Source organism: Hyperolius riggenbachi, chromosome 5 (assembly GCF_040937935.1).
Source record: "Hyperolius riggenbachi isolate aHypRig1 chromosome 5, aHypRig1.pri, whole genome shotgun sequence".
Classification (NCBI taxonomy): Eukaryota; Metazoa; Chordata; class Amphibia; order Anura; family Hyperoliidae; genus Hyperolius; species Hyperolius riggenbachi.
In genome coordinates, this window is record NC_090650.1 from 332,302,784 (window position 1) to 332,323,214 (window position 20,431).

The 20,431-nt window shown below is 42.1% G+C and overlaps 1 protein-coding gene across 2 annotated transcripts in view; it reads right to left on the reverse strand.

Moving 5' to 3' along the window:
* Window positions 1-20,431, reverse strand: part of CCDC178 (coiled-coil domain containing 178) — a 392,130-nt gene that overhangs the window by 303,747 nt on the left and 67,952 nt on the right. For both annotated transcript variants that reach the window (XM_068237320.1, XM_068237319.1), the window contains 2 exons: window positions 20,116-20,328; window positions 6,913-7,133 (listed from right to left, as the gene is read on the reverse strand). In XM_068237320.1, coding sequence (XP_068093421.1) covers window positions 6,913-7,133; window positions 20,116-20,328 — 434 coding nt within the window. The remainder of the gene's footprint in view (window positions 1-6,912; window positions 7,134-20,115; window positions 20,329-20,431) is intronic.

Below are 20,431 nucleotides of genomic sequence, written 5' to 3' on the forward strand. Positions count from 1 at the left end.
TTAGAACTGCTGGTGTATAATGAGCCTATAATTTATACATTTTACAGAGCCACGCTAATCCAACATGCATACAGCCATTTCAGAGTTTTTTGCTCATCAGTGCATGGCATGGATTGATATGGAGGTAGAAAAATATATATGCTTCACACTTAGGGCTGGTGTACCCCTAATAGCGCTAGTGTAATAGCAAACGCTCAGCATTTTAAGAAGTGATTTTTTATAAGCGATTCTAGGCGTGTGCCTAGTGATTTTCTAGCTATGCCTAGTGATTTTTGGAGCATTTTGGTGTAGCAATTTTTTATTTTTTGTACAGTAGGATAGGCTAGGTAGGTACAAGTACCCCCCCCCCCCCGTATAGTGCTAGGTAGGTACAGCTGTCCCCCAGGATAGGCTAGGTAGGTACAGGTGTCTTCCAGGATAGGCTAGGTAGGTACAAGTGTCGCCCAGTATAGGCTAGGTAGGTACAGCTGTCCCCCAGGATAGGCTAGGTAGGTACAGGTGTCCCCCAGGATAGGCTAGGTAGGTACAGTTGTCTCCAAGGATAGGCTAGGTAGGTACAGGTGTCCCCCCGTATAGGCTAGGTAGGTACAGATGTCCCCCAGGATATGCTAGGGGGACACTGTGTCTGGCATACCCTTTTTGCAAAATGTTCTTGCCCGACACAGTGTCGGGCATATTGCTTAGGAGTTTAAAAAGCAGTTCCAGAAACAAGTACTCACATTGTGGGTCCTTGCAAACAGATCCCTGGTGTGCATAAACAACCCTTCAACAATAATGTAACTAAGTGTAAATACAGTATATTGTAATTGGAAGTACTGTATATAATTGCCCACTTCTTCAAATCCCAACCGGGTTTTGGCCTTCCGTCGTTGTCAGCGGATGTTTTATATATCTCCTGACAATGGCGGAAGGCCAAAACCTGGTAGGGATTTGGAGAAGTGGGCAATTATATACTTCCAATTACTGTATATTTACACTTACCACTTTATGTGCAGTATTGTTGAAGGCTTGTTTATGCAGCTGGGTCCTGTTTCCAAGGAACCACTATGTGAGTCCTAGCTTCTGGAACTGTTTTTATCTGGTTTTTAAATAAATTGGATTTTATTTTCTGGATTGGAGATCTGATCATTTGTATTTGGTTTATGTGGTGACAGCCACCTGTCAGTATATTGTGCACTGGGTGGCTGCAGGTCTCCGCAACATAGAACAGAGGAATATCTACTATGGTTTGATATGGCTCTATGCAATAGGGCTTGGACCAGTACTATGGAATATCCAGATAGCTTATGGGGACTTAGTGGTTCTGCAGTTATGCTAGTGACTAACTTGTTGACCTTCCCACTGAGGTGAGGGCTTTCCCAAAGTTCAGAGTCTAAGTGACCATGGGTTTCCATCAGAGCGACCTGCAAGGGTTGATGGACTTTGCTGCCTAGCACCCACCAGGTTGAACTCCATGTACCCTAATAGTGAATCTGAGAGGGAGCGACACCACAATGCAGAGGATGATGCTGATGATGCCAAGTTGGAGGGATGAAGAAATATTGTAATTAAGGGCAAGCCTAGGTCAGTAGAGGCAGAAGAGGTTCAATATGGGAGACAAGCCAGAAGTCAATGCAGGCAGCAAACAAGCTGTACAGTAGTCAGGAACATTAGCCAAGAATCAGGGCAGGCAGACAGTAAGCATAAATGAGGAAACAGGCTGGGTCAATAACAAGGATCAAACATTGGTATTTCTCAGAGGAAAAAGGCAATTCACCCAAAGCTGTCATATCAATCCGCACTGTGTGCAGACTGAGGTAGCCTCTTACATGGATGGGTCATTAGTTTTGGCACGAACGATCTTCTTCACGTGGGATTCTGTATAAGCAATGTGTATGGAGTTGCGCTCTTGATCAAGGAATCTAAGTTGTGGCCCATCTCTCGTGCATGATGAGCATGCTGGCGGACTACAGCGTATGATATTTTGGTCACCATGAGCTATCTGGATATTACTTAATTTGTTATCTATGCTTCATTGCTAGTTGTTAAACATCATGTACCTTTACAACTACACTCCATACATGGAGAAATGTATATTTTAATTATTTATATGTTACATAGTTACATAGTTATTTGGGTTAAAAAAAAGACATACAACGTCCACCGAGTTCAACCAGAAAACAAACTACAACACCAGCCTGCTCCTTCACATATCTATGTTGATCCAGAGGAAGGCAAAAAACCCTTAGAAGGCATGGTCCAAATAGCCCCAAAAGGAAAAAAAATCCTTCCTGATACCAGATTGCAATCAGATAAAATCCCTGGATCAACACCACTGGGCATTACCTAGTAATTATAACCATGGATGTCTTTCAATGCAAGGAAAGCATTTAAGCCCACTTTAACCACTTGCCGACCTCCCACTAACAATAGGCGGCGGCAAAGTGGCACCCCCAGGACCGCGTAACGCCGATCGGCGGTGGCACCTGGGGGACTAATTAGCCGGGGATCACCTCCCCAGTGCATTATTTACATCTGTTCTCCCCTCTAATCACCCACTGATCACCCATCAATCACCCCCTGTCACCACCTGTGACTGCTACCCATCAGATCAAACCTTAATCTGCCCCTTGTGGGTACCCAATTACCTGCCCATACCCTCAGATCGCCCTCAGACCCCCCCCCCCCCCCCCCCGATCACCTACCCAGTGCATTGCTTGTACCTATTCCCCCCTCTAATCACCCCCTGAGACACCCATCAATCACCTCCTGTCACCACCTATCACCCCCTAGCACTCCTATCCATCAGATCAGGCCCTAATCTGCCCCCTGCCATCTTCTGCTCACTTGGCTAAACCCTCACCCGCCCCACCGCAGTGACAGAATTTTTTTTTCTGATCACTGCTGGTCTCTACGACTTAATTGTGGCTGAGACCAACCGTTATGCCACACAATACGCAACCGCCAATCCAAGAAGCTATCATTCCCAGCCTTTTCGGTGGAAGCCACTGCAAGTTTCCGAACGTAACATTTTTGGGGGCCTTCTCCTTAACATGGGTCTAGTCAAAAATAATGTATTGTGGTCTTATTGGTCTACGCACTCAATACATCACATGTCCATGTTCTCTGCTGCCATGTCCAGGTCACGATTTGAGAACATCCTGCGCTTCCTGCACTTCAGTGCCAATGCAATCTGTCATCTAAGAGGCCACCCTGCTTATGACTGGTTCCATACAATTCGGCCCCTCATAGACCACCTGTCATCAAAATTTGCAGATGCTTATACCCCTGAACAGTCATTTTGAGGCATTTGATTTCCAGACTACTCCTCACAGTTTTGGGCCCCTAAAATGCCAGGGCAGTATAGGAACCCCACAAGTGACCCCATTTTAGAAAGAAGACACCCCAAGGTATTCCGTTAGGTGTATGATGAGTTCATAGAAGATTTTATTTTTTGTCACAAGTTAGTGGAAAATGAAACTTTGTGAAAAAAAAACAATAAAAATCAATTTCCGCTAACTTGTGACAAAAAATAAAATCTTCTATGAACTCACCATACTCCTAACGGAATACCTTGGGGTGTTGTCTTTCTAAAATGGGGTCACTTGTGGGGTTCCTAAACTGCCCTGGCATTTTAGGGGCCCTAAACCATGAGGAGTAGTCTGGAAATCAAATGCCTCAAAATGACCTGTGAAATCCTAAAGGTACTCATAGGACTTTGGGCCCCTTAGCGCACTTAGGCTGCAAAATAGTGTCACACATGTGGTATAGCTGTACTCAGGAGAGGTAGTATAATGTGTTTTGGGGTGTATTTTTACACATACCCATGCTGGGTGGGAGAAATAGCTCTGTAAATCGACAATTGTGTGTAAAAAAAAAATCAAAAAATTGTCATTTACAGAGATATTAGCATTAGCTGCAGCGGCCTGGCATTGAGTATGATTATTTAACTTGTTGTCGATGAGTACTCCTAAGTCCTTCTCCAAGTTTGATGTCCCCATCTGTATCCCATTTATTTTGTACGGTGCAAGACCATTGGTACGGCCAAAATGCATGACTTTACATTTTTCAACATTGAATTTCATTTATGTGCCCATAGAGCCATCCTATCCACACCCTGTTGCAATATGTCACTATCTTCTTGAGAGTTGATGATTCCACACAATTTTGTATCATCTGCAAAAATAGTAACATTGCTTTCTACTGCATCTACTAGATCATTAATAAATAAATTGAACAGCACTGGACCCACTACTGACCCCTGTGGGACATCACTGCTAACAGTCACACATTTTGAATATGATCCATTGACCACAACTCTTTGTTTTCTGTCCATTAACCAGTTCCCTATCCAAGCACACAGACTCTTCCCCAGTCCTTGCGTCCTCAACTTTTGCACCAGACTTTTGTCTGGGGAACAGTGTTGAAGGCTTTGCAAAGTCCAAGTATATCCAATCTACAGGATTCCCAAGGTCCACATTAGCACTCACTACCTCATAAAAGCTGAGCATGTTAGTCAAACAGGACCTGTCTTTAGTAAACCTATGCTGATGCTGAGAAATAATATTATTTTATACTATGAAGTCTTGTATAGTATCTCTTAGTAACCCCCTGAATAGTTTGCACACAACTGATGTTAAAGGGAACCTGAACTAAGTAAAATTATTTAAAATAAACACATGAGGTAACTTCCGATGAACATTACATAGTTACCTTGCCATCCATTCCTTTTAGAGCAGGGGTCTCAAACTCGCGGCCCGCGGGACATTTGCGGCCCTCGATACAATAATTTGTGGCCCTCGCCGGCAAAAGCTTCCTTATAGGTCGCTTCAGTGCTCCCAAGTAATCCGCCGCATCCCCGCCGCTAAACAAGGGCTGCAGAGCCCCCAAATCGCCCGGGGGGCAATCCGCCGCCATTTCCTGGAAGGGGCAGAGCTTTCAGCTTCAGCTCTGCCCCTCCTAACGTCAATCGCCGCACGGATCGCCGCCTCTCCCCGCCCCTCTCTGTGAAGGAAGAGTGAGAGGGGCGGGCAGAGGCGGCGATGTGCCGTGATTGTGAAATTCCTTATGCGGCCCAGTCTCATTCTGACTTTGCCTACTGCGGCCCCCAGGTAAAATTGAGTTTGAGACCCCTGTTTTAGAGTCTCACCATTTTCTTCTGACAATGATCCCTTCCAGTTCTGACAACATTTTGTCAGAACTGAAATATATCAGTTGCTATCAGTTTTATATCAGTTGCTGTCAGGTATAGCAACTGATGTGCCAGGTAATGTCCATGTTTCCTTATGGCTCAAGTAGGTGATGTTACAGTTTAACAGCGTGCTGACCAGAAAGCTGTTATGGGGTAATGGCCATTTTCAAAATGGAGGATGGAGAATTCCCTTGATCACAGTGGACAACCAGGATGCGGGACAGGAGAAAGAGATTAAGGAGTAGACTACACGGGAGGTAAGTATGACTTGTGTATGTTTATTTTGACTTTTAATTTTCAGTTCAGGTTTTCTTTAAGCTTACAGGTCTATAATTTCCCGGATCTGATTTTTTGCCCTTCTTAAATAATGGAAAAACTTGGGCTGTACGCCAATCTACTGGAACTCTGCCAGTTGAGAGTCACAAAAGATAAAATACAGGGGTTTATCGATAACTGAACTTAATTGCCTTAGGACCCGAGGATGTATGCCATCCGGGCCAGGTGCCTTGTCTATTTTTAATTTATTTAGTCTTGCCTTCACTTCTTCCTGTGTTAAGTATTTGATGTTACGATTGGAAGATTGAGACTCTTCTGCATCTGTAATTTGCACAGTGATGTTTCCCTTGTGAAGACAGAAGCAAAGAAAGCATTTAATAACTCCGCCTTACCTTGGTCATCCACCATTGAGTTCCCACCCTCATCTTTTAGAAGTCCTATACAGTCAACCTTTCTTTTTTTTTAGAGTTGATGTACTTGTAAAACTTTTTTGGGTTAGATTTGATATCCCTAGCGATTTGATTTTCAGCTGCAATCTTTGCCAGCCTAATTTCTTTTTTACAATTTTAATTGCACTCCTTATAATTGCTTAATGCAGCCTCGGCCCCCTCCTGTTTTAGGACTTTATAAGCATTCCTTTTCCACTTCATTTTATCTCTAACCTTTCTTTTCTTCCATAGAGGCCTTTTTTTATTCCTAGACGTTTTGTTTCCATTTGGGATATATTTACTACAATATTGATTGAGAATAATTTTAAAAGCTTGCCATTTTCCTTCAGTGTCCTCCCCTTGTAGTACATTATCCCAGTTCACCAAACTTAGTGCCTGCCTGAGTTGATTGAACTTTGCTTTTCTAAAATTCATAGTTTTAGTTGTCTCACTGCCCCACGGCTTATCAGTCACCAGGTCAAACGTTATCATGTTGTGATCACTATTTCCCAAATGTTCTTGAACCTGCACATTTGATACATTATCTGGTCTAATTGTAATGATCAAATCCAGTAACGCATTCCCCCTAGTTGGTTCAGTTACCATTGAGTCAGGTAACGGTCCTGTAGTGCTGCTGCTTTTACCAGAATGGGTAGCCTCAATACTCCAGGCAATGTCTGGAAAGTTGAAGTCACCCATAACTATGACCTCATTTGTACTTGCAGCTTTTTCGATCTGCTGTAGTAATTGCAGTTCTGCAGCTTCATGAATATGTGGTGGCATGTAGCATACTCCAATAAGCAATTGGCAACAGTTATTTCCACCATGAATATGAAAAAGTAATAGAACAGTTGGAAACTAAAAATGATTTACCATCAGGCATCAGCTAATCAGTGAGATTATACTGTGTGTAGATAACAAACTCTGTCTTCATTAACTAGCTAGGACTAGGAAAACCATGCCTGGAGTTGAGTTTTGGTATAAATTCTAATGAAAACCTATTTCGTTAGTAATAGAATTTTGAACTTCAGAACATACTTCAGCTTGTGCCTGTTGTATCCTGCTCATGATATCTCCTTCATGATTCAGCTTTTCATCCAGGAGAGGGCGGTGTTTCTCAATGAAGCCAATTTCATCCTGCAGTCTTGTATTCACTGCTTCTAGCTTGGTTGCTTTGTCCTGTGCCTTTTCCAGTTCTTGTTTTTTACATGCAAAGTGCCATCTTAGTTCAGAAAGATCCTGAGCAAAGGCATCATACTCTGTTTACAAAAAGACCCAAAAAATGTACATGGTTACTAAATCAGCATTGTTCTCTTGGATTTTAGCAATGTAAAAGCTCTCAGAATAACACACATATCCTTCTCAAAGTTACAGAGCAATTGTGAAAAATGATTATACAGTAGAATCTCATTATAGTAAACTCTGATATAGTAAACCTTTGGATATAGTAAACTCAGTCCTTGAGTACCGGTCATGCATCTGTGTGAATATACAATGCATGACTAATTCTGAGATAGTAAACTTCTGATAAAGTAAACTACTTGGGCCCATTCCTTGGAATTTACTATCAAAGGATTCTACTGTATAATTAATTCAGTCAACCAACTCTAAAGAGACAAAGGCAAGCAGAAAAATATGATTTAGATGTGGCCATAACATGTCTCCACAGCTTAGAGCCAGAGCACACTGTCACATTGCTGAGCGGACTCTAGCAAAGCGTCTCAATTTACGATACTCCATGACACATCCATGAAATGCCTTCTGTTATTTCATGCATTTATAGATCTCCTTCAGCATAAAAAGTTAAAGGGGAGCTGAAGTGGGAGGAATATGGAGGATGCCATATGTATTTCCTTTTAAAGCGGTATCGTCGCCATAAAAATCAAATTTCAACAGCAACTGGTCTGAGTGTATTAAGTGATAAAGATGCTAAGCCTGCAATCAAAACTTTCAAAACTTTTTCTGCTGATATGATTTGGAGTTATCACATACTTAAGGAACACTGGCCCTTTAGTAGTCGGTGCCAAAGAATTGCATGCTGGGGGTTCTTTTTATCTATAATATATTCCTCCTCTTCCCTTTATTTCCCTGTCTGCTGCTTATCTGAAACCTAATCCCCTACTCACTTGTGTTTACAAGCAAGGCTGAGGTGACTCAGCGATTGGAGGAGACAAGAAAAAAAGTAAAGGGCAGAAATGACATCACGAGTTAGCCTTAACTGTGGGCAAAAGACATGGCCCCCACCAGGAACAGAATTCTCGTAATTTACTATATAACATTCACTGAAATCAAAACGTGGACAGTATAATACATGTGTTATGTAAGTAGATCAAGTGTTTATCTACTTATATATGTGGTTTTTTTCCTGGCATAGTATGGCTGATCCTACTGCTTTAAACAATGCACATTGCCTGGCTGTCCTGCTGATCCTCTGCCTCTAATACTTTTAGCCATAGACCCTGAACACGCATGCAGATCAGGTGTTTCTGACAAACACCTGACAAGAATAGCTGCAGCCAGGCAGATTAGCAGGAATTATGACACTCACATCAAGCTGGAACACTAGCAGAATTAAAAATAACTAGTTTGTTAAATTATGCGTTTGAAGAATGGGGATGTTATCTTCCAAAATAGATTGCATGTGATAGCATTGTGTACTAAACCCTTACAGCAGCGATGAGGTCTCCCGGTTGTGGTAGAGTCCCTACTCTACCTATACCAGTCAGTAAGCAAGCAAACACTTCATGCTCATAACCTGGGATTCCTGCTGAGGCCTGTCAGCTTCAACTATTTGTCTGGGGTCGCAGGGAGCAACAAACTGCACTACTTACACCTTTCTATAAATGGGCTGTACTGGCACAAAGGACAGGAAAGCTACAGCCTTCAGTCAGACCACAATGACTGCTAAGACAAACATACAAGGAAGGATAGGCTATGCTCATCCTGTCTTGGAACCATGAGTGCTTTTCCATTTAATCAACCAAGATGATTTCTGGACAAGTGGCAGTGGTTTGGGATACTTAATGCTTTTTTATCAGTAGTAATGGGTGCCTGAGAAAATTTAGACTGTGCAATGGTGATTTAGGCTCCCCCAAGACACTGAAAATACTTTAGATGTGGCTTCAGTTAGCAGGGAAAAGTTCAACAGAGGAGCAGAAGATTTAGAGGTCCAATCCATGAGCACATAAGCCAAATGCACACTGTTAGGTACACAGTTTTTTTTTATTATTTCAGTAGTTTATGTAGACAGATTTAAAGTAATGCAAGTCAACTGAAATAAAGTCCCGATTTACCTAATTATAAAACATTAATCATTCTGTCATTCAAAGTCCTATTATTAGGTAAAGCATGTTTGTTTCACTTCACTAACCAAGGTCTAAATATAGCAAGCACTGATGTCAAGCAGCTCTTTAGTCATGTAAGGTTTTTTTTTTCGCTTTGTTTTTTGTTGTCTTTTTGCTAATTAAACTAAACAGACAACAAAGTGCAAATGATAAAACTGTTTAAAAAGACATTTAACTCAGTGTAATCAATTTATCAAGATGTTGTAATTTGTTCGAGCAGTATTTCTTACATTATTTCCCTATATTTGTATAAGTACAGCACAGCAAAATGAAGCATGCAAATCAGCATTAATAAGTGTCATTTAGTAAATGAGCTCACTGGAGCAGACATACGGAAATGCAACCTGCTTCCTAATGAGCATGCTGCGGATCCCAATGGCATCATGAAAAAGTACATCTAAGCTGGGTAACCACTGCACTAAGCCAAAGAGAAGGCTGGAAGTGCACAGGATCTATGGAGCTGTGTTATTTATTTAGATACTGAACATAGCCCTTAAAGCGGATCCAAGATGAAAAACTAACTATAACAAGTAACTTGTCTATATATCTTGTCTAAAGTTTAGATACAGTGGGTTGCAAAAGTATTCGGCCCCATTGAAGTTTTCCACATTTTGTCACATTACTGCCATAAACATGCATCAATTTTATTGGAATTCCACGTGAAAGACCAATACAAAGTGGTGTACATGTGAGAAGTGGATCGAAAATCATACATCATTCCAAACATTTTTTATAAATCAATAACTGCAAAGTGGGGTGTGCGTAATTATTTGGCCCCCTGAGTCAATACTTTGTAGAACCACATTTTGCTGCAATTACAGCTGCCAGTCTTTTAGGGTATGTCTCTACCAGCTTTGCACATCTAGAGACTGAAATCCTTGCCCATTCTTCTTTGCAAAACAGCTCCAGCACAGTCAGATTAGATGGACAGCGTTTGTGAACATCAGTTTTCAGATCTTGCCACAGATTCTCTATTGGATTTAGATCTGGACTTTGACTGGACCATTCTAACACATAGATATGTTTTGTTTTAAACCATTCCATTGTTGCCCTGGCTTTATGTTTAGGGTCATTGTCCTGCTGGAAGGTGAACCTCCGCCCCAGTCTCAAGTCTTTTGCAGTCTCCAAGAGGTTTTCTTCCAAGTTTGCCCTGTATTTGGCTCCATCCATCTTCCCATCAACTCTGACCAGCTTCCCTGTCCCTGCTGAAGAGATGCACCCCCCGAGCATGATGCTGCCACCACCATATTTGACAGTGGGGATGGTGTGTTCAGAGTGATGTGCAGTGTTAGTTTTCTGCCACACATAGCGTTTTGTATTTTGGCCAAAAAGTTTCATTTTGGTCTCATCTGACCAGAGCACCTTCTTCCATACGGTTGCTGTGTCCCCCACATGGCTTGTGGCAAACTGCAAACTGGACTTCTTATGCTTTCAGTTAACAATGCCTTTCTTCTTGCCACTCTTCCATAAGGGCCAACTTTGTACAGTGCATGACTAATAGTTGTCCTATGGACAGAGTCTCCCACCTGAGCTGTAGATCTCTGCAGCTCGTCCAGAGTCACCATGGGCCTCTTGACTGCATTTCTGATCAGCGCTCTCCTTGTTCAGCCTGTGAGTTTAGGTGGATGGCCTTGTCTTGGTAGGTTTACAGTTGTGCCATACTCCTTCCATTTCTGAATGATCGCTTGAACAGTGCTCCATGGGATGTTCAAGGCTTTGGAGATCTTTTTGTAGCCTAAGCCTGCTTTAAATTTCTCAATAACTTGATCCCTGACCTGTCTTGTTTGTTCTTTGGACTTCACAGTGTTGTTGCTCCCAATATTCTCTTAGACAACCTCTGAGGCCCTCACAGAGCAGCTGTATTTGTACTGACATTAGATTACACACAGGTTCACTCTATTTAGTCATTAGCACTCATCAGGCAATGTCTATAGGCAACTGACTGCACTCAGATCAAAGGGGGCTGAATAATTATGCACACACCACTTTGCAGTTATTTATTTGTAAAAAAATGTTTGGAATCACGTATGATTTTCGTTCCACTTCTCATGTGTACACCACTTTGTGTTGGTCTTTCATGTGGCATTCCAATAAAATTGATTCATGTTTGTGGCAGTAATATGACAAAATGTGGAAAACTTCAAGGGGGCCGAATATTTTTGCAACCCACAGTAGTTTATACAGCAAATCTGGCTGCATACAGCTTCAACAGTTTATGATTATGTATTCCTGTGATACAATGAGAGCGGCCATGTTCTCCAAGAGGAGCTTTAACCCAAGATTGAATTTCATCCCAATCAGTAGCTGATACCCCCTCTCCCACAGGAAATCTTTATGTTTTCTCAAATAGATCATCTCTGTGGCTGATATTATGGTGAAACCCCTCCCATAGTGTGATGTCATGACCATGGTCCTGCCAGTTTGCTGTCTGTGAACCTCATTGCATTGTGGGAAATAATGGATTTTTCCAACTGCCAAACAAGCAGCATCTTCCTCTGTGCATAGAATCCTCAGTAACAAACATTCTGTACAAATCACCTGCCAGAACTAAAGATGTCACCACCACCAGTGAAATTTCAGAATGTAAATTAGGCAGTTTTATTCATTATGTTATTTTCATTACAGTTCCTATTTAAGCTTTCAGGCACAGAAAAATCTGACAAAAGCAACCCTGCAACATTAAGCATAGCTGCATATATTTGATGCCCGGCATTATGAGCATCTAGTGCCTTTTGGGCTTTATCATGCTCCAATATGTCTTTTAGGACTTTGTTAATGTGTTAAGTGACTTTCTGGGTCATTGTGTAGTCTATTTCGACATTTGGCTACGTAATCTCTGGCACAGGCCTAACTATGGACCCTGTCAAGCTTTGTGCAGTCTTGCATTGGCCTCAGCCTAATGAATAGTCACTTCAGGGCTTCTTGGTGTTTGAAAATTTTTATAGAACGCTTATTAGAATTTTTAGTCAACTTTTTCAAGAAATGATTACATGGGACGGGGAGAAGGGGATGGGGAGAATGAGGAGAGAAATAGACATCGCAAAGAGGTATGTGGATCCAGCATGAACCTCTGTTCTTTCCTCTAGCAACTTTCAATCAGGTCAGGGGTGCTTTAAAATACCCAGGGAGTAATATATTTTAACTCAAATGCACATTAATAACATAATCAACATAACCTAGCAGCATACCAAATATCTCACTGCTGGTCAATTGAGTATGGATACTTTAGTAACATCTATATACTGTATATTCAGAAAGTAATTGCATTAGCTGCACCCTGAATGAGTGGGTTAGTTGCTGCTCACTTCAGATCTCCTTTTTTTGTTTAGGCTGTGGGTGTCAGAAGACACAAAGTCACTGTTCAAGTGCTCATGTACACTAACCCCTATCAACATTAAAAAAGTCATCATGGCACTTAAAGGGGAACTGAAGAGAGAGGTATATGGAGGCTGCCATGTTTATTTCCTTTTAAGCAATACCAGTTGCCTGGCAGCCCTGCTGATCATCTGCCTCTAATACTATTAGCCATAGCCCCTGAACAAGCATGCAGAAGATCAGGTGTTTCAGACTTTAAAGTCAGATCTGACAAGACTAGCTGCATGCTTGTTTCTGGTGTTATTCAGATACTACTGCAGAGAAATAGACCAGCAGGGCTGCCAGGCAACTGGTATTGATTAAAAAGAAAATAAATATGGCAGCCTCCGTATACCTCTTACTTCAGTTCCCCTTTAATGTTATATCTTTTTTTTTTTTATCAAAGTTGTATACTTCATAATTATCATTCAGAATCTTAACACTTTTCTTCCTACCATTCCTGACTTTTTACAAACATTTTCTCTATGCTTAACCCTACCTTAAAGCAGAACTGTAAAGTCACTGTAAAGCAAACAGTTTCACTTACCTGGGACTTCCCCAAGCCCCCAGCAGCCGTCCTGTCTTGCGCCGGTCCTGCACAAGTCGACGGTAACGGAACTGGCTGGCGCGGAAGAAAGGAGGTTCGTGCAGGACCAGCACGGGACAGCATGGCTGCTGGGGGCTTGGGGAATCCCAAGGTAAGTGAAACGGGTTTGCTTTACAGTGACTTTACAGTTCCACTTTAAATTGTTTAGTCTTACTTTAAATCCCAATTCCATGATTTGTTTCATTATATTATTTTTGTAAGTCATGTGGAGGGGAATAGAAACTTTTTTGGGGGGGTTTATTGCTGCCATTACTTCCATTGGAGAGATTTTTCCTAATTTCCTGCTCTTGGGACCTTCACAAAAGTTTTTAGCTTTAGCATGAAAACTGGTAGCCCAAGAACAACAAATGAGGGACGTCTCCAACCTACTCTACGATAACTGTTTTATTTTGTGCAGCCTCCGTTACTTTTAGGAAGATTTTCCAACTTCCTAGTTGTACTGAATAATAAAGAAATTTTACAGATAGTGACATAGGACAGCATTAAAAAACCCAGAAGTTTGCCTATGAAGAGTTACTACTTTGGAAAAAATTTTAAATAGAATCTATAAATCCCTACAATCCGAGGGCATTACTTTTGTGAATGTGTCAGCCTTATACCTTTTGCATCACAAATCTAAACTTTATTTATTTAAAAGTCTTTTTCATTACCTTGTATTTTGCCTATTATGCAGTAAAAGTTTTGGTAAACTAAAAACCCATAGGAGTTCTTTATCCCTTACCACCCTGTCCAAAACTAAAATATTTGTTTTTATGGAATTAGGCTTTGAAGAGTTACATAAAGACGTATAATAATTAGTGCAATGATTAAAGTACTTGTTCCCCTTCCCTTACTTTATGGAGAATTAGTGGAACCCATTGTTTCCTTCAGGTTTGGCAGTATCTAATTTGCGAAATGGAACAACAGAGGTTTGTCCCCTATCCCTGACCTCATTACGGGGTGTATAATTAAGTCATTTCAGAGGCTGAGATTTAACTATGATCTTCCAGAATGGGAATACATTACACATATGCATATTTCACGCTTTGAATCCTCCCTTCCCAATAGTCAACACACATCAAAGGGAAACCAAAATATACAAAAAAAGTATATATATATAATGCACATCGAATTGCAGGTGCCAGCACTGGTAATAGACCAATTTGATAAGCCCACAACCAAGAACCAACCAGCATAAGCTGCACACTGCAAAATCACTAAAAAATCAATTGACCGCAATGCAATCTCTAGAAAAAAGCAATTGCAATTAAATTATTATTTATTATTATTGTTGGAATATGTTGATAAAATTGCATTTTTCTAGAGATTGAATTGCGGTCGATTGATTTTGTCGTGATTTTGCAGTGTGCAGCTTATGCTGGTTGGTTCTTGGTTGTGGGTTTACCACATCAAAGGGAACCCGGGCTGAATCAAAATGTTGCAAAGATCCTGAGAAGCAAGTTATGATTTCCTTTCTATACAACTAGTTTATATTGTTAGAAACTATAGGAAGCCTGATTTTGCTTTTGGATGGGTCAATGGTTGAGGCTATTAACAAAATATCTCACAATATAAAGAGTTACTAGATCAAATGAAGAACTGTTTTCCAGTACATGAAGAGTGAAAAAACTTGAGTTGTTATCTATGCAAAAGAGCTTCTCTGAGCTAGTTGACTAAACTTGGTCGATTAACTTGGGAGGAACTTAAACAACCAAGAAACAGTGAGAGAAAGCTTGAGATAAGGTTTTACTTCAGGAAAGTCCAAATGGTCATTACTCCTGCTTTGATTTACAGCTCAAATGACAACTGAAACGAGAGGAATATGGAGGCTGCTATGTTTCGTTTTTAAACAATACCAGTCGCCTGGCTATCCTGCCACAAATACTTTTAGCCATAGACCCTAAACAAGTATGCATCATATCAGATGTTTCTGACATTGTCAGATCTGACAAAAGTATGTGCTCTCTTATTTCTGGTGTGATTCAGACACCACTGCAGCCAAATAGACCAGCAGTGCTGCCGGGCAACTGGTATTGCTCAAAAGTAAATAAATATGGCATCCTCCATATCCCTCTTGTTACAGTTGTTAAAAAACAGAGTGTGGATTCTAAGGACTCGTTTCCACTAGCAACACAAGTGGCCGTGCGTCAGCATGGCTCTGCTTTGCATGACATGATTCTTCCAGAGGTGCTTGCGATCCCATTCATTTATACTGAATGGAATCACTGCGCAATCGCCCCATAATGTGTGCAACTATGCACATGTATGGAAACATCAGACAGTGTAGTCTATGCGATTAGGTTTCCAAAAACGTGGCTAATATCATATGGAAACGAGCCTTAAACTGCATTTGTGACGGTCCGATGCAATGTTACAAATAAAGCTATATAACTGTAAATACAAATATTAGACTATTTTCTTTGCTACAAATGTTCTATTTATATCCATACTACACATAAAATTCATAGGGCTTGATTCACAAAGCAGTGCTAATGCATAGCACGACTATGTTATGCATTTAGCATGCAATGTGACAGGCGCGAAGGTTTGCACGCGTAAAGGTAACCGCGCACTATCCTTTATGTGCACAAACCTATGTGCGTGTCACATTGTGTGCTAAATGCATAGCACGGTCGTGTTATGCATTAGCACTGCTTTGTGAATCAAGCACATTATCTCATAAGTTTATTTTCGCTGTAGATTTGCTTTAATGATATTGCAATTGGGGATTTCTGGGTGCCAAATCATGTACTGCATGCTTACTTGATCTTTTTACTGGTTTTGATATTTTAAAGTGAACCTCCGGACTAAAATTCTACTCATCAGAACTGAAAAGGCTTGTGTAATGAGCCGCTCAGCTGGCTGCACAGGCAGACAGCTGTTTGACCATTCCTCTAGTCTGTGGGCTGCAGGTCTCTGGAAGAGAGACCTGTCTTCACTTTGCAAGTTTCAGACCTGTTCTGCTGCTGAGGAATTTGCATACATTTGTCATGCAAATTATCTAGCCGCCTCCCTTGAAGGCTTGCAGCATAAATATCATGTGATCCCACAATCCTTGGCTGGTCATCATGGTTTGTTACTGTTAAAACACTCCTGGAGTGTCAGCCTTGCTATTGCTTGCTAAAGATTATCTTAGAGTATTCCTGGGGACTGCATTAGGCATCCCTCTAGTACAGTCAGGTTGTATTATTTATATTGCCTGTTCTGTCTTCTGTTTGTCCTTGCGATTGCACTGTCGCCAGCGGTTGGCGATGGTGAATAGTTTGTTTCTGTACTTGGATCACACTTGCTCTGGCGGAAAGAGCAGTGGATCCTGCTAGCCTGTTTCTGTACTTGGATCACACTTGCTCTGGTGGAAAGAGCAGTGGATCCTGCTAGCCTGTTTCTGTACTTGGTTCACACTCGCTCTGGTGGAAAGAGCAGTGGATCTTTCCTGTCCTGTCCCTGAACCTAGATCGCACTCGCTGTGGCGGAAGAGCGATGGATCTTATCTGACCTATTCCTGTTTCTGTTTGTTTGTCTGTCTGGATCGCACTCGCTCTAACGGTAGCAGCGGTGGTTCCTTTTGGTACTCTGTCTGGGAGTGTAGGCCAGAGCTGCGGTTGCTGCTGGCTGCTCCTTCTCTCCATCTTGTCTGATACGAACGCTTTCTGTAGGCTCGGTGGGGTAACCGTTAAGCAAGCGTTTGTGTTCTCTGTTTCGTGTTTGTGTGGCGTTGGTTAGTTAGGGTGGCGTGCTTGTCTCTGTTGCGCTTTTCGTGCGGAGACCGTGCGGTGAACGCGTTCGCTGTTGCGAATGAGTGCGGTGTTCGCGTTTAGCTAGCGTTTGTTATTTTCCTTATCTCCTCATTGTTGTTTGCTGTGCCTTTGCTACTCTCGTGCTCTGTCTTGCTCAGTCTTGTGTCACTTCTGGCAATCGCCACTCTCGCGATTGCGTTCCTACTTTGTTTCTGCTGTTGTGTGTTCACCATCGCGGGTTGGCGACTAGATTGGTGCACACACATACACTCGCTGCTCTCTCTCTCTTTGAGGGCTATCTTGCCCTGCATTGCTTCCCTTCGTACAATTCCGATCTGGCATCGAGGGCTGTGCAGAAGATCTGTTCCTCTGCACTCCACGGCTCCATCTGCCGGCAGGAATCCCCCTCCACAGGTGCGTTGCACCTTTTGCTGGGTTCTCTCAGATTATACGCTTGTGGAGGATTTCCGCAGTGTCAGCGCGCGTCCCGTGCGCGGACCACGGAAAGTATTCCACAATCGTTACAGCTTGGTGTTTCTTTAACAGTTTCACAGCATCAGAACTTTGTTTTTCTTACCAAAGCATCATTTTTTAGCTGCATTTTTAGCTAAGCTCCACCCATCAAAGAAAAAAAGCCCAGAGGGTGAATAATTAGGAGTGTGTTTTCAAAGCCATGCTTTGAAAACACACTCCTAATTATTCACCCTCTTTGCTGATGAAAGGCATGGTTTATCTCTTGGTAATTAGCGCAATAAAACAATTAGAGGTTACTGAACTTTCTGCGGATGGGGACGGTCGGCAGGTCTGCTCAAACAGGCCAATTTAACAACTTTGAATGTAAAATACAAGGTACAATTAAAGTTTATTTTAATAATGAAACAGATAGTCGGCATATATTTTTCATGTGCTATAGAAATGTCCTGAGTGAAAAAAAGGTGCTCGGTTCACTTTAATGACAGTATGTTTGTTTAGGCTGGAGTTCCTCTTTAAGTCACTGTTATGCTAAGGAATGAAAGTACAATGTCTTCCAAATGGCAAGGAGATTTTTGATGGGCAAGACTAACTCTGTCCTTCTCAGCAGTGCAGAGGTCATCTATTGTGATGTAATCATCAGCTAATTACTCCAGAGCACCTGCTGCCATAAGTGCAGAAGATCAAAAATATGTTAAAGTACCCCTGAATTGGGTTTGTGTGGGGAGGGGGTAAATGAAGTTCATGGTGGGCTACATTACCTCCTCTTGAGTGTCTAGATACTGCTTGTTGTCTTCGGGGTCCCTCCCATCCCTTGTCCCTGGTTCGCTAAGTAGTAAAAAACATCCCTCCTTTCCAGAAGTTCCCCCATGCGAGCCTCATGATAGAGAATTCTGGAGTTCCAAACTGTGTGTGTACAGCAAAGGTAAGCACTCTTCCACAAGTGTTTTCTTTCACTGCGCATGTACAGCTCAAAACACACATCAGAATTGCTCTGCGCAACTCGAATGAGAGGCTAGGGAGATGAAAGTTTCAGGTACGGGGAATGGAAGGGACCAAACAGCGTCTAGAGACTCAGGAAGAGGTAGTCTAGCCCATCATGGGCTTCATTCAGTAATTTTTTGGTAAAGGTATGCACATAGAAAAGTAAGCTGATGTACAGGAAGGAAGGACTACATATGGAAGAATGCTGCTGACTATGCGCATAGTAGAAAGAAGCCTCTTTTTTTTTCAATTCATTAGCTGCTACCTACAGTATAATAACCAATTCAATTGCAGCATAAAGCTATACGAAAAAAGGCATTGGTATTACATGTGCTTCTCCTCCCCCCTGCTGTGCTGAAAATGGTGACTGCCAGTCTGCCACAAAAAGGAGCACACTTTTCCATAGCACTGGTGTAGCTTGCATCTCCTTTATCCAAAGGACTCCAGTCACTTTTAGTAGCCAACTTCCTCCTCAACTGTCGGAGCCCCTGCTGCCTCTGATGAGCTCCTCCCTAGAAGGATTTGGCAGTTCAGGAGAGAGAGGAAGAGGACCAAGTTAATGACGGACTGATATCACAGCCTGAGAGTCAGTGCCAGGGGCCCCTCAGATATACTTAAAGAGTAACTGTTAGCCCCCAAATTGAAATTTAAAACACTATTGCAATGTTTTATTTATTATATAAGTGAGCCAAAAAGCCAATGTAGAAGTTAAAAATCAATCTAATTTTGTTACTATGTAACCTTTCCCCCCAGCTCCGGACGCAAGCCGCATATCAGATACTGTAGCATGCAGAGCATGCCTATGTCTGGCCGACCCCCCTCTCCCCCCCAGGACCAGGTGCCGATCTATTCGCACCACAAACAGCTGACCGCTCTGACAGCGAGAGAGAGCGGCAGCACTTCCAGAGCAGCACCGCAGAGCAGCCGGCGCCGTGCATCTCTCTCACATGTGATTCTCTCACATGTGACTCGGCGGCGGCTGCTCTGCGGTGCTGCTCTGAAGTGCTGCCGCTCTCTCTCCGTGTCAGAGCGGTCAGCTGCGGTGGGGAGAATATATTGGCACCTGGTCCTGGGGGGGAGAGGGGGGTCGGCCAGACATAGGCATGCTCTGCATGCTACAGTATCTGATATGCGGCTTGCGTCCGGAGCTGGGGGAAAAGGTTAGATTAGTAACAAAATTAGATTGATTTTTAACTTCTACATTGGCTTTTAGGCTCACTTATATAATAAATAAAACATTGCAATAGTGTTTTAAATTTCAATTTGGGGGCTAACAGTTACTCTTTAAAGCTTCCAAAGGAGCTCATGCCAATTGTGTTAAGAATGGTAGTTATCACAACCATGATATATGCTCCTGTTATTATAGGTAGCAGCTATTTAATATAAAAATAATGAATGCTTCTGCTATACGCCTATGCTGCACTCTTGAGGTAGGTTTCATTTAACATCAAGAATTCTGCAACACTGATCCTATAGGCCTCGTTTCCATCTTCATTCTGCATGCAACGTAGGTTGCCATGGTGATGCAGATGTGCTAGTAATTCCAATTCCAATCCCATTCATAATACATGCAACCATGTATTGAGATTTTACAGTGAATCGCAACGCATGGATGGAAAAATCAGACAGTGCAGTCTGTGTACTTCCTGATGTCCCTGTGATCCACACTGCATTTCTGAAATCGCAGCCAAATCACACAGATGGAAACAAGGCCTTGATGTACTTTCAGTAATATAAAGAACTGGGAGGAAATACACCACCGCACCTTTCTGAACCGCTTCAGGTAGATTGTGAAGCTTCCAATGGGAAAGTATATCAATTTGTTTGATCAGTCCTTGCCTCCGTTTTTTTTCCAGTTTCAAGGCTTCTTCTGCTTCTTGCCGGTCAGTTTCCAGCCTGCAGATAAGTTCTAAAACTTCTGAAATGACAGCATCTGTGTCAGGCTTTGGATTCACAACTCCCCCGGGCTGTGGGGAATCTGAAAAATGTAACAGTTAATAATCATGATTGCTTAGCACAGCCTTAACGAGTATACATAATGCAAAATATCACTTACCCAATTATACAGAAAGAAAAGAGAC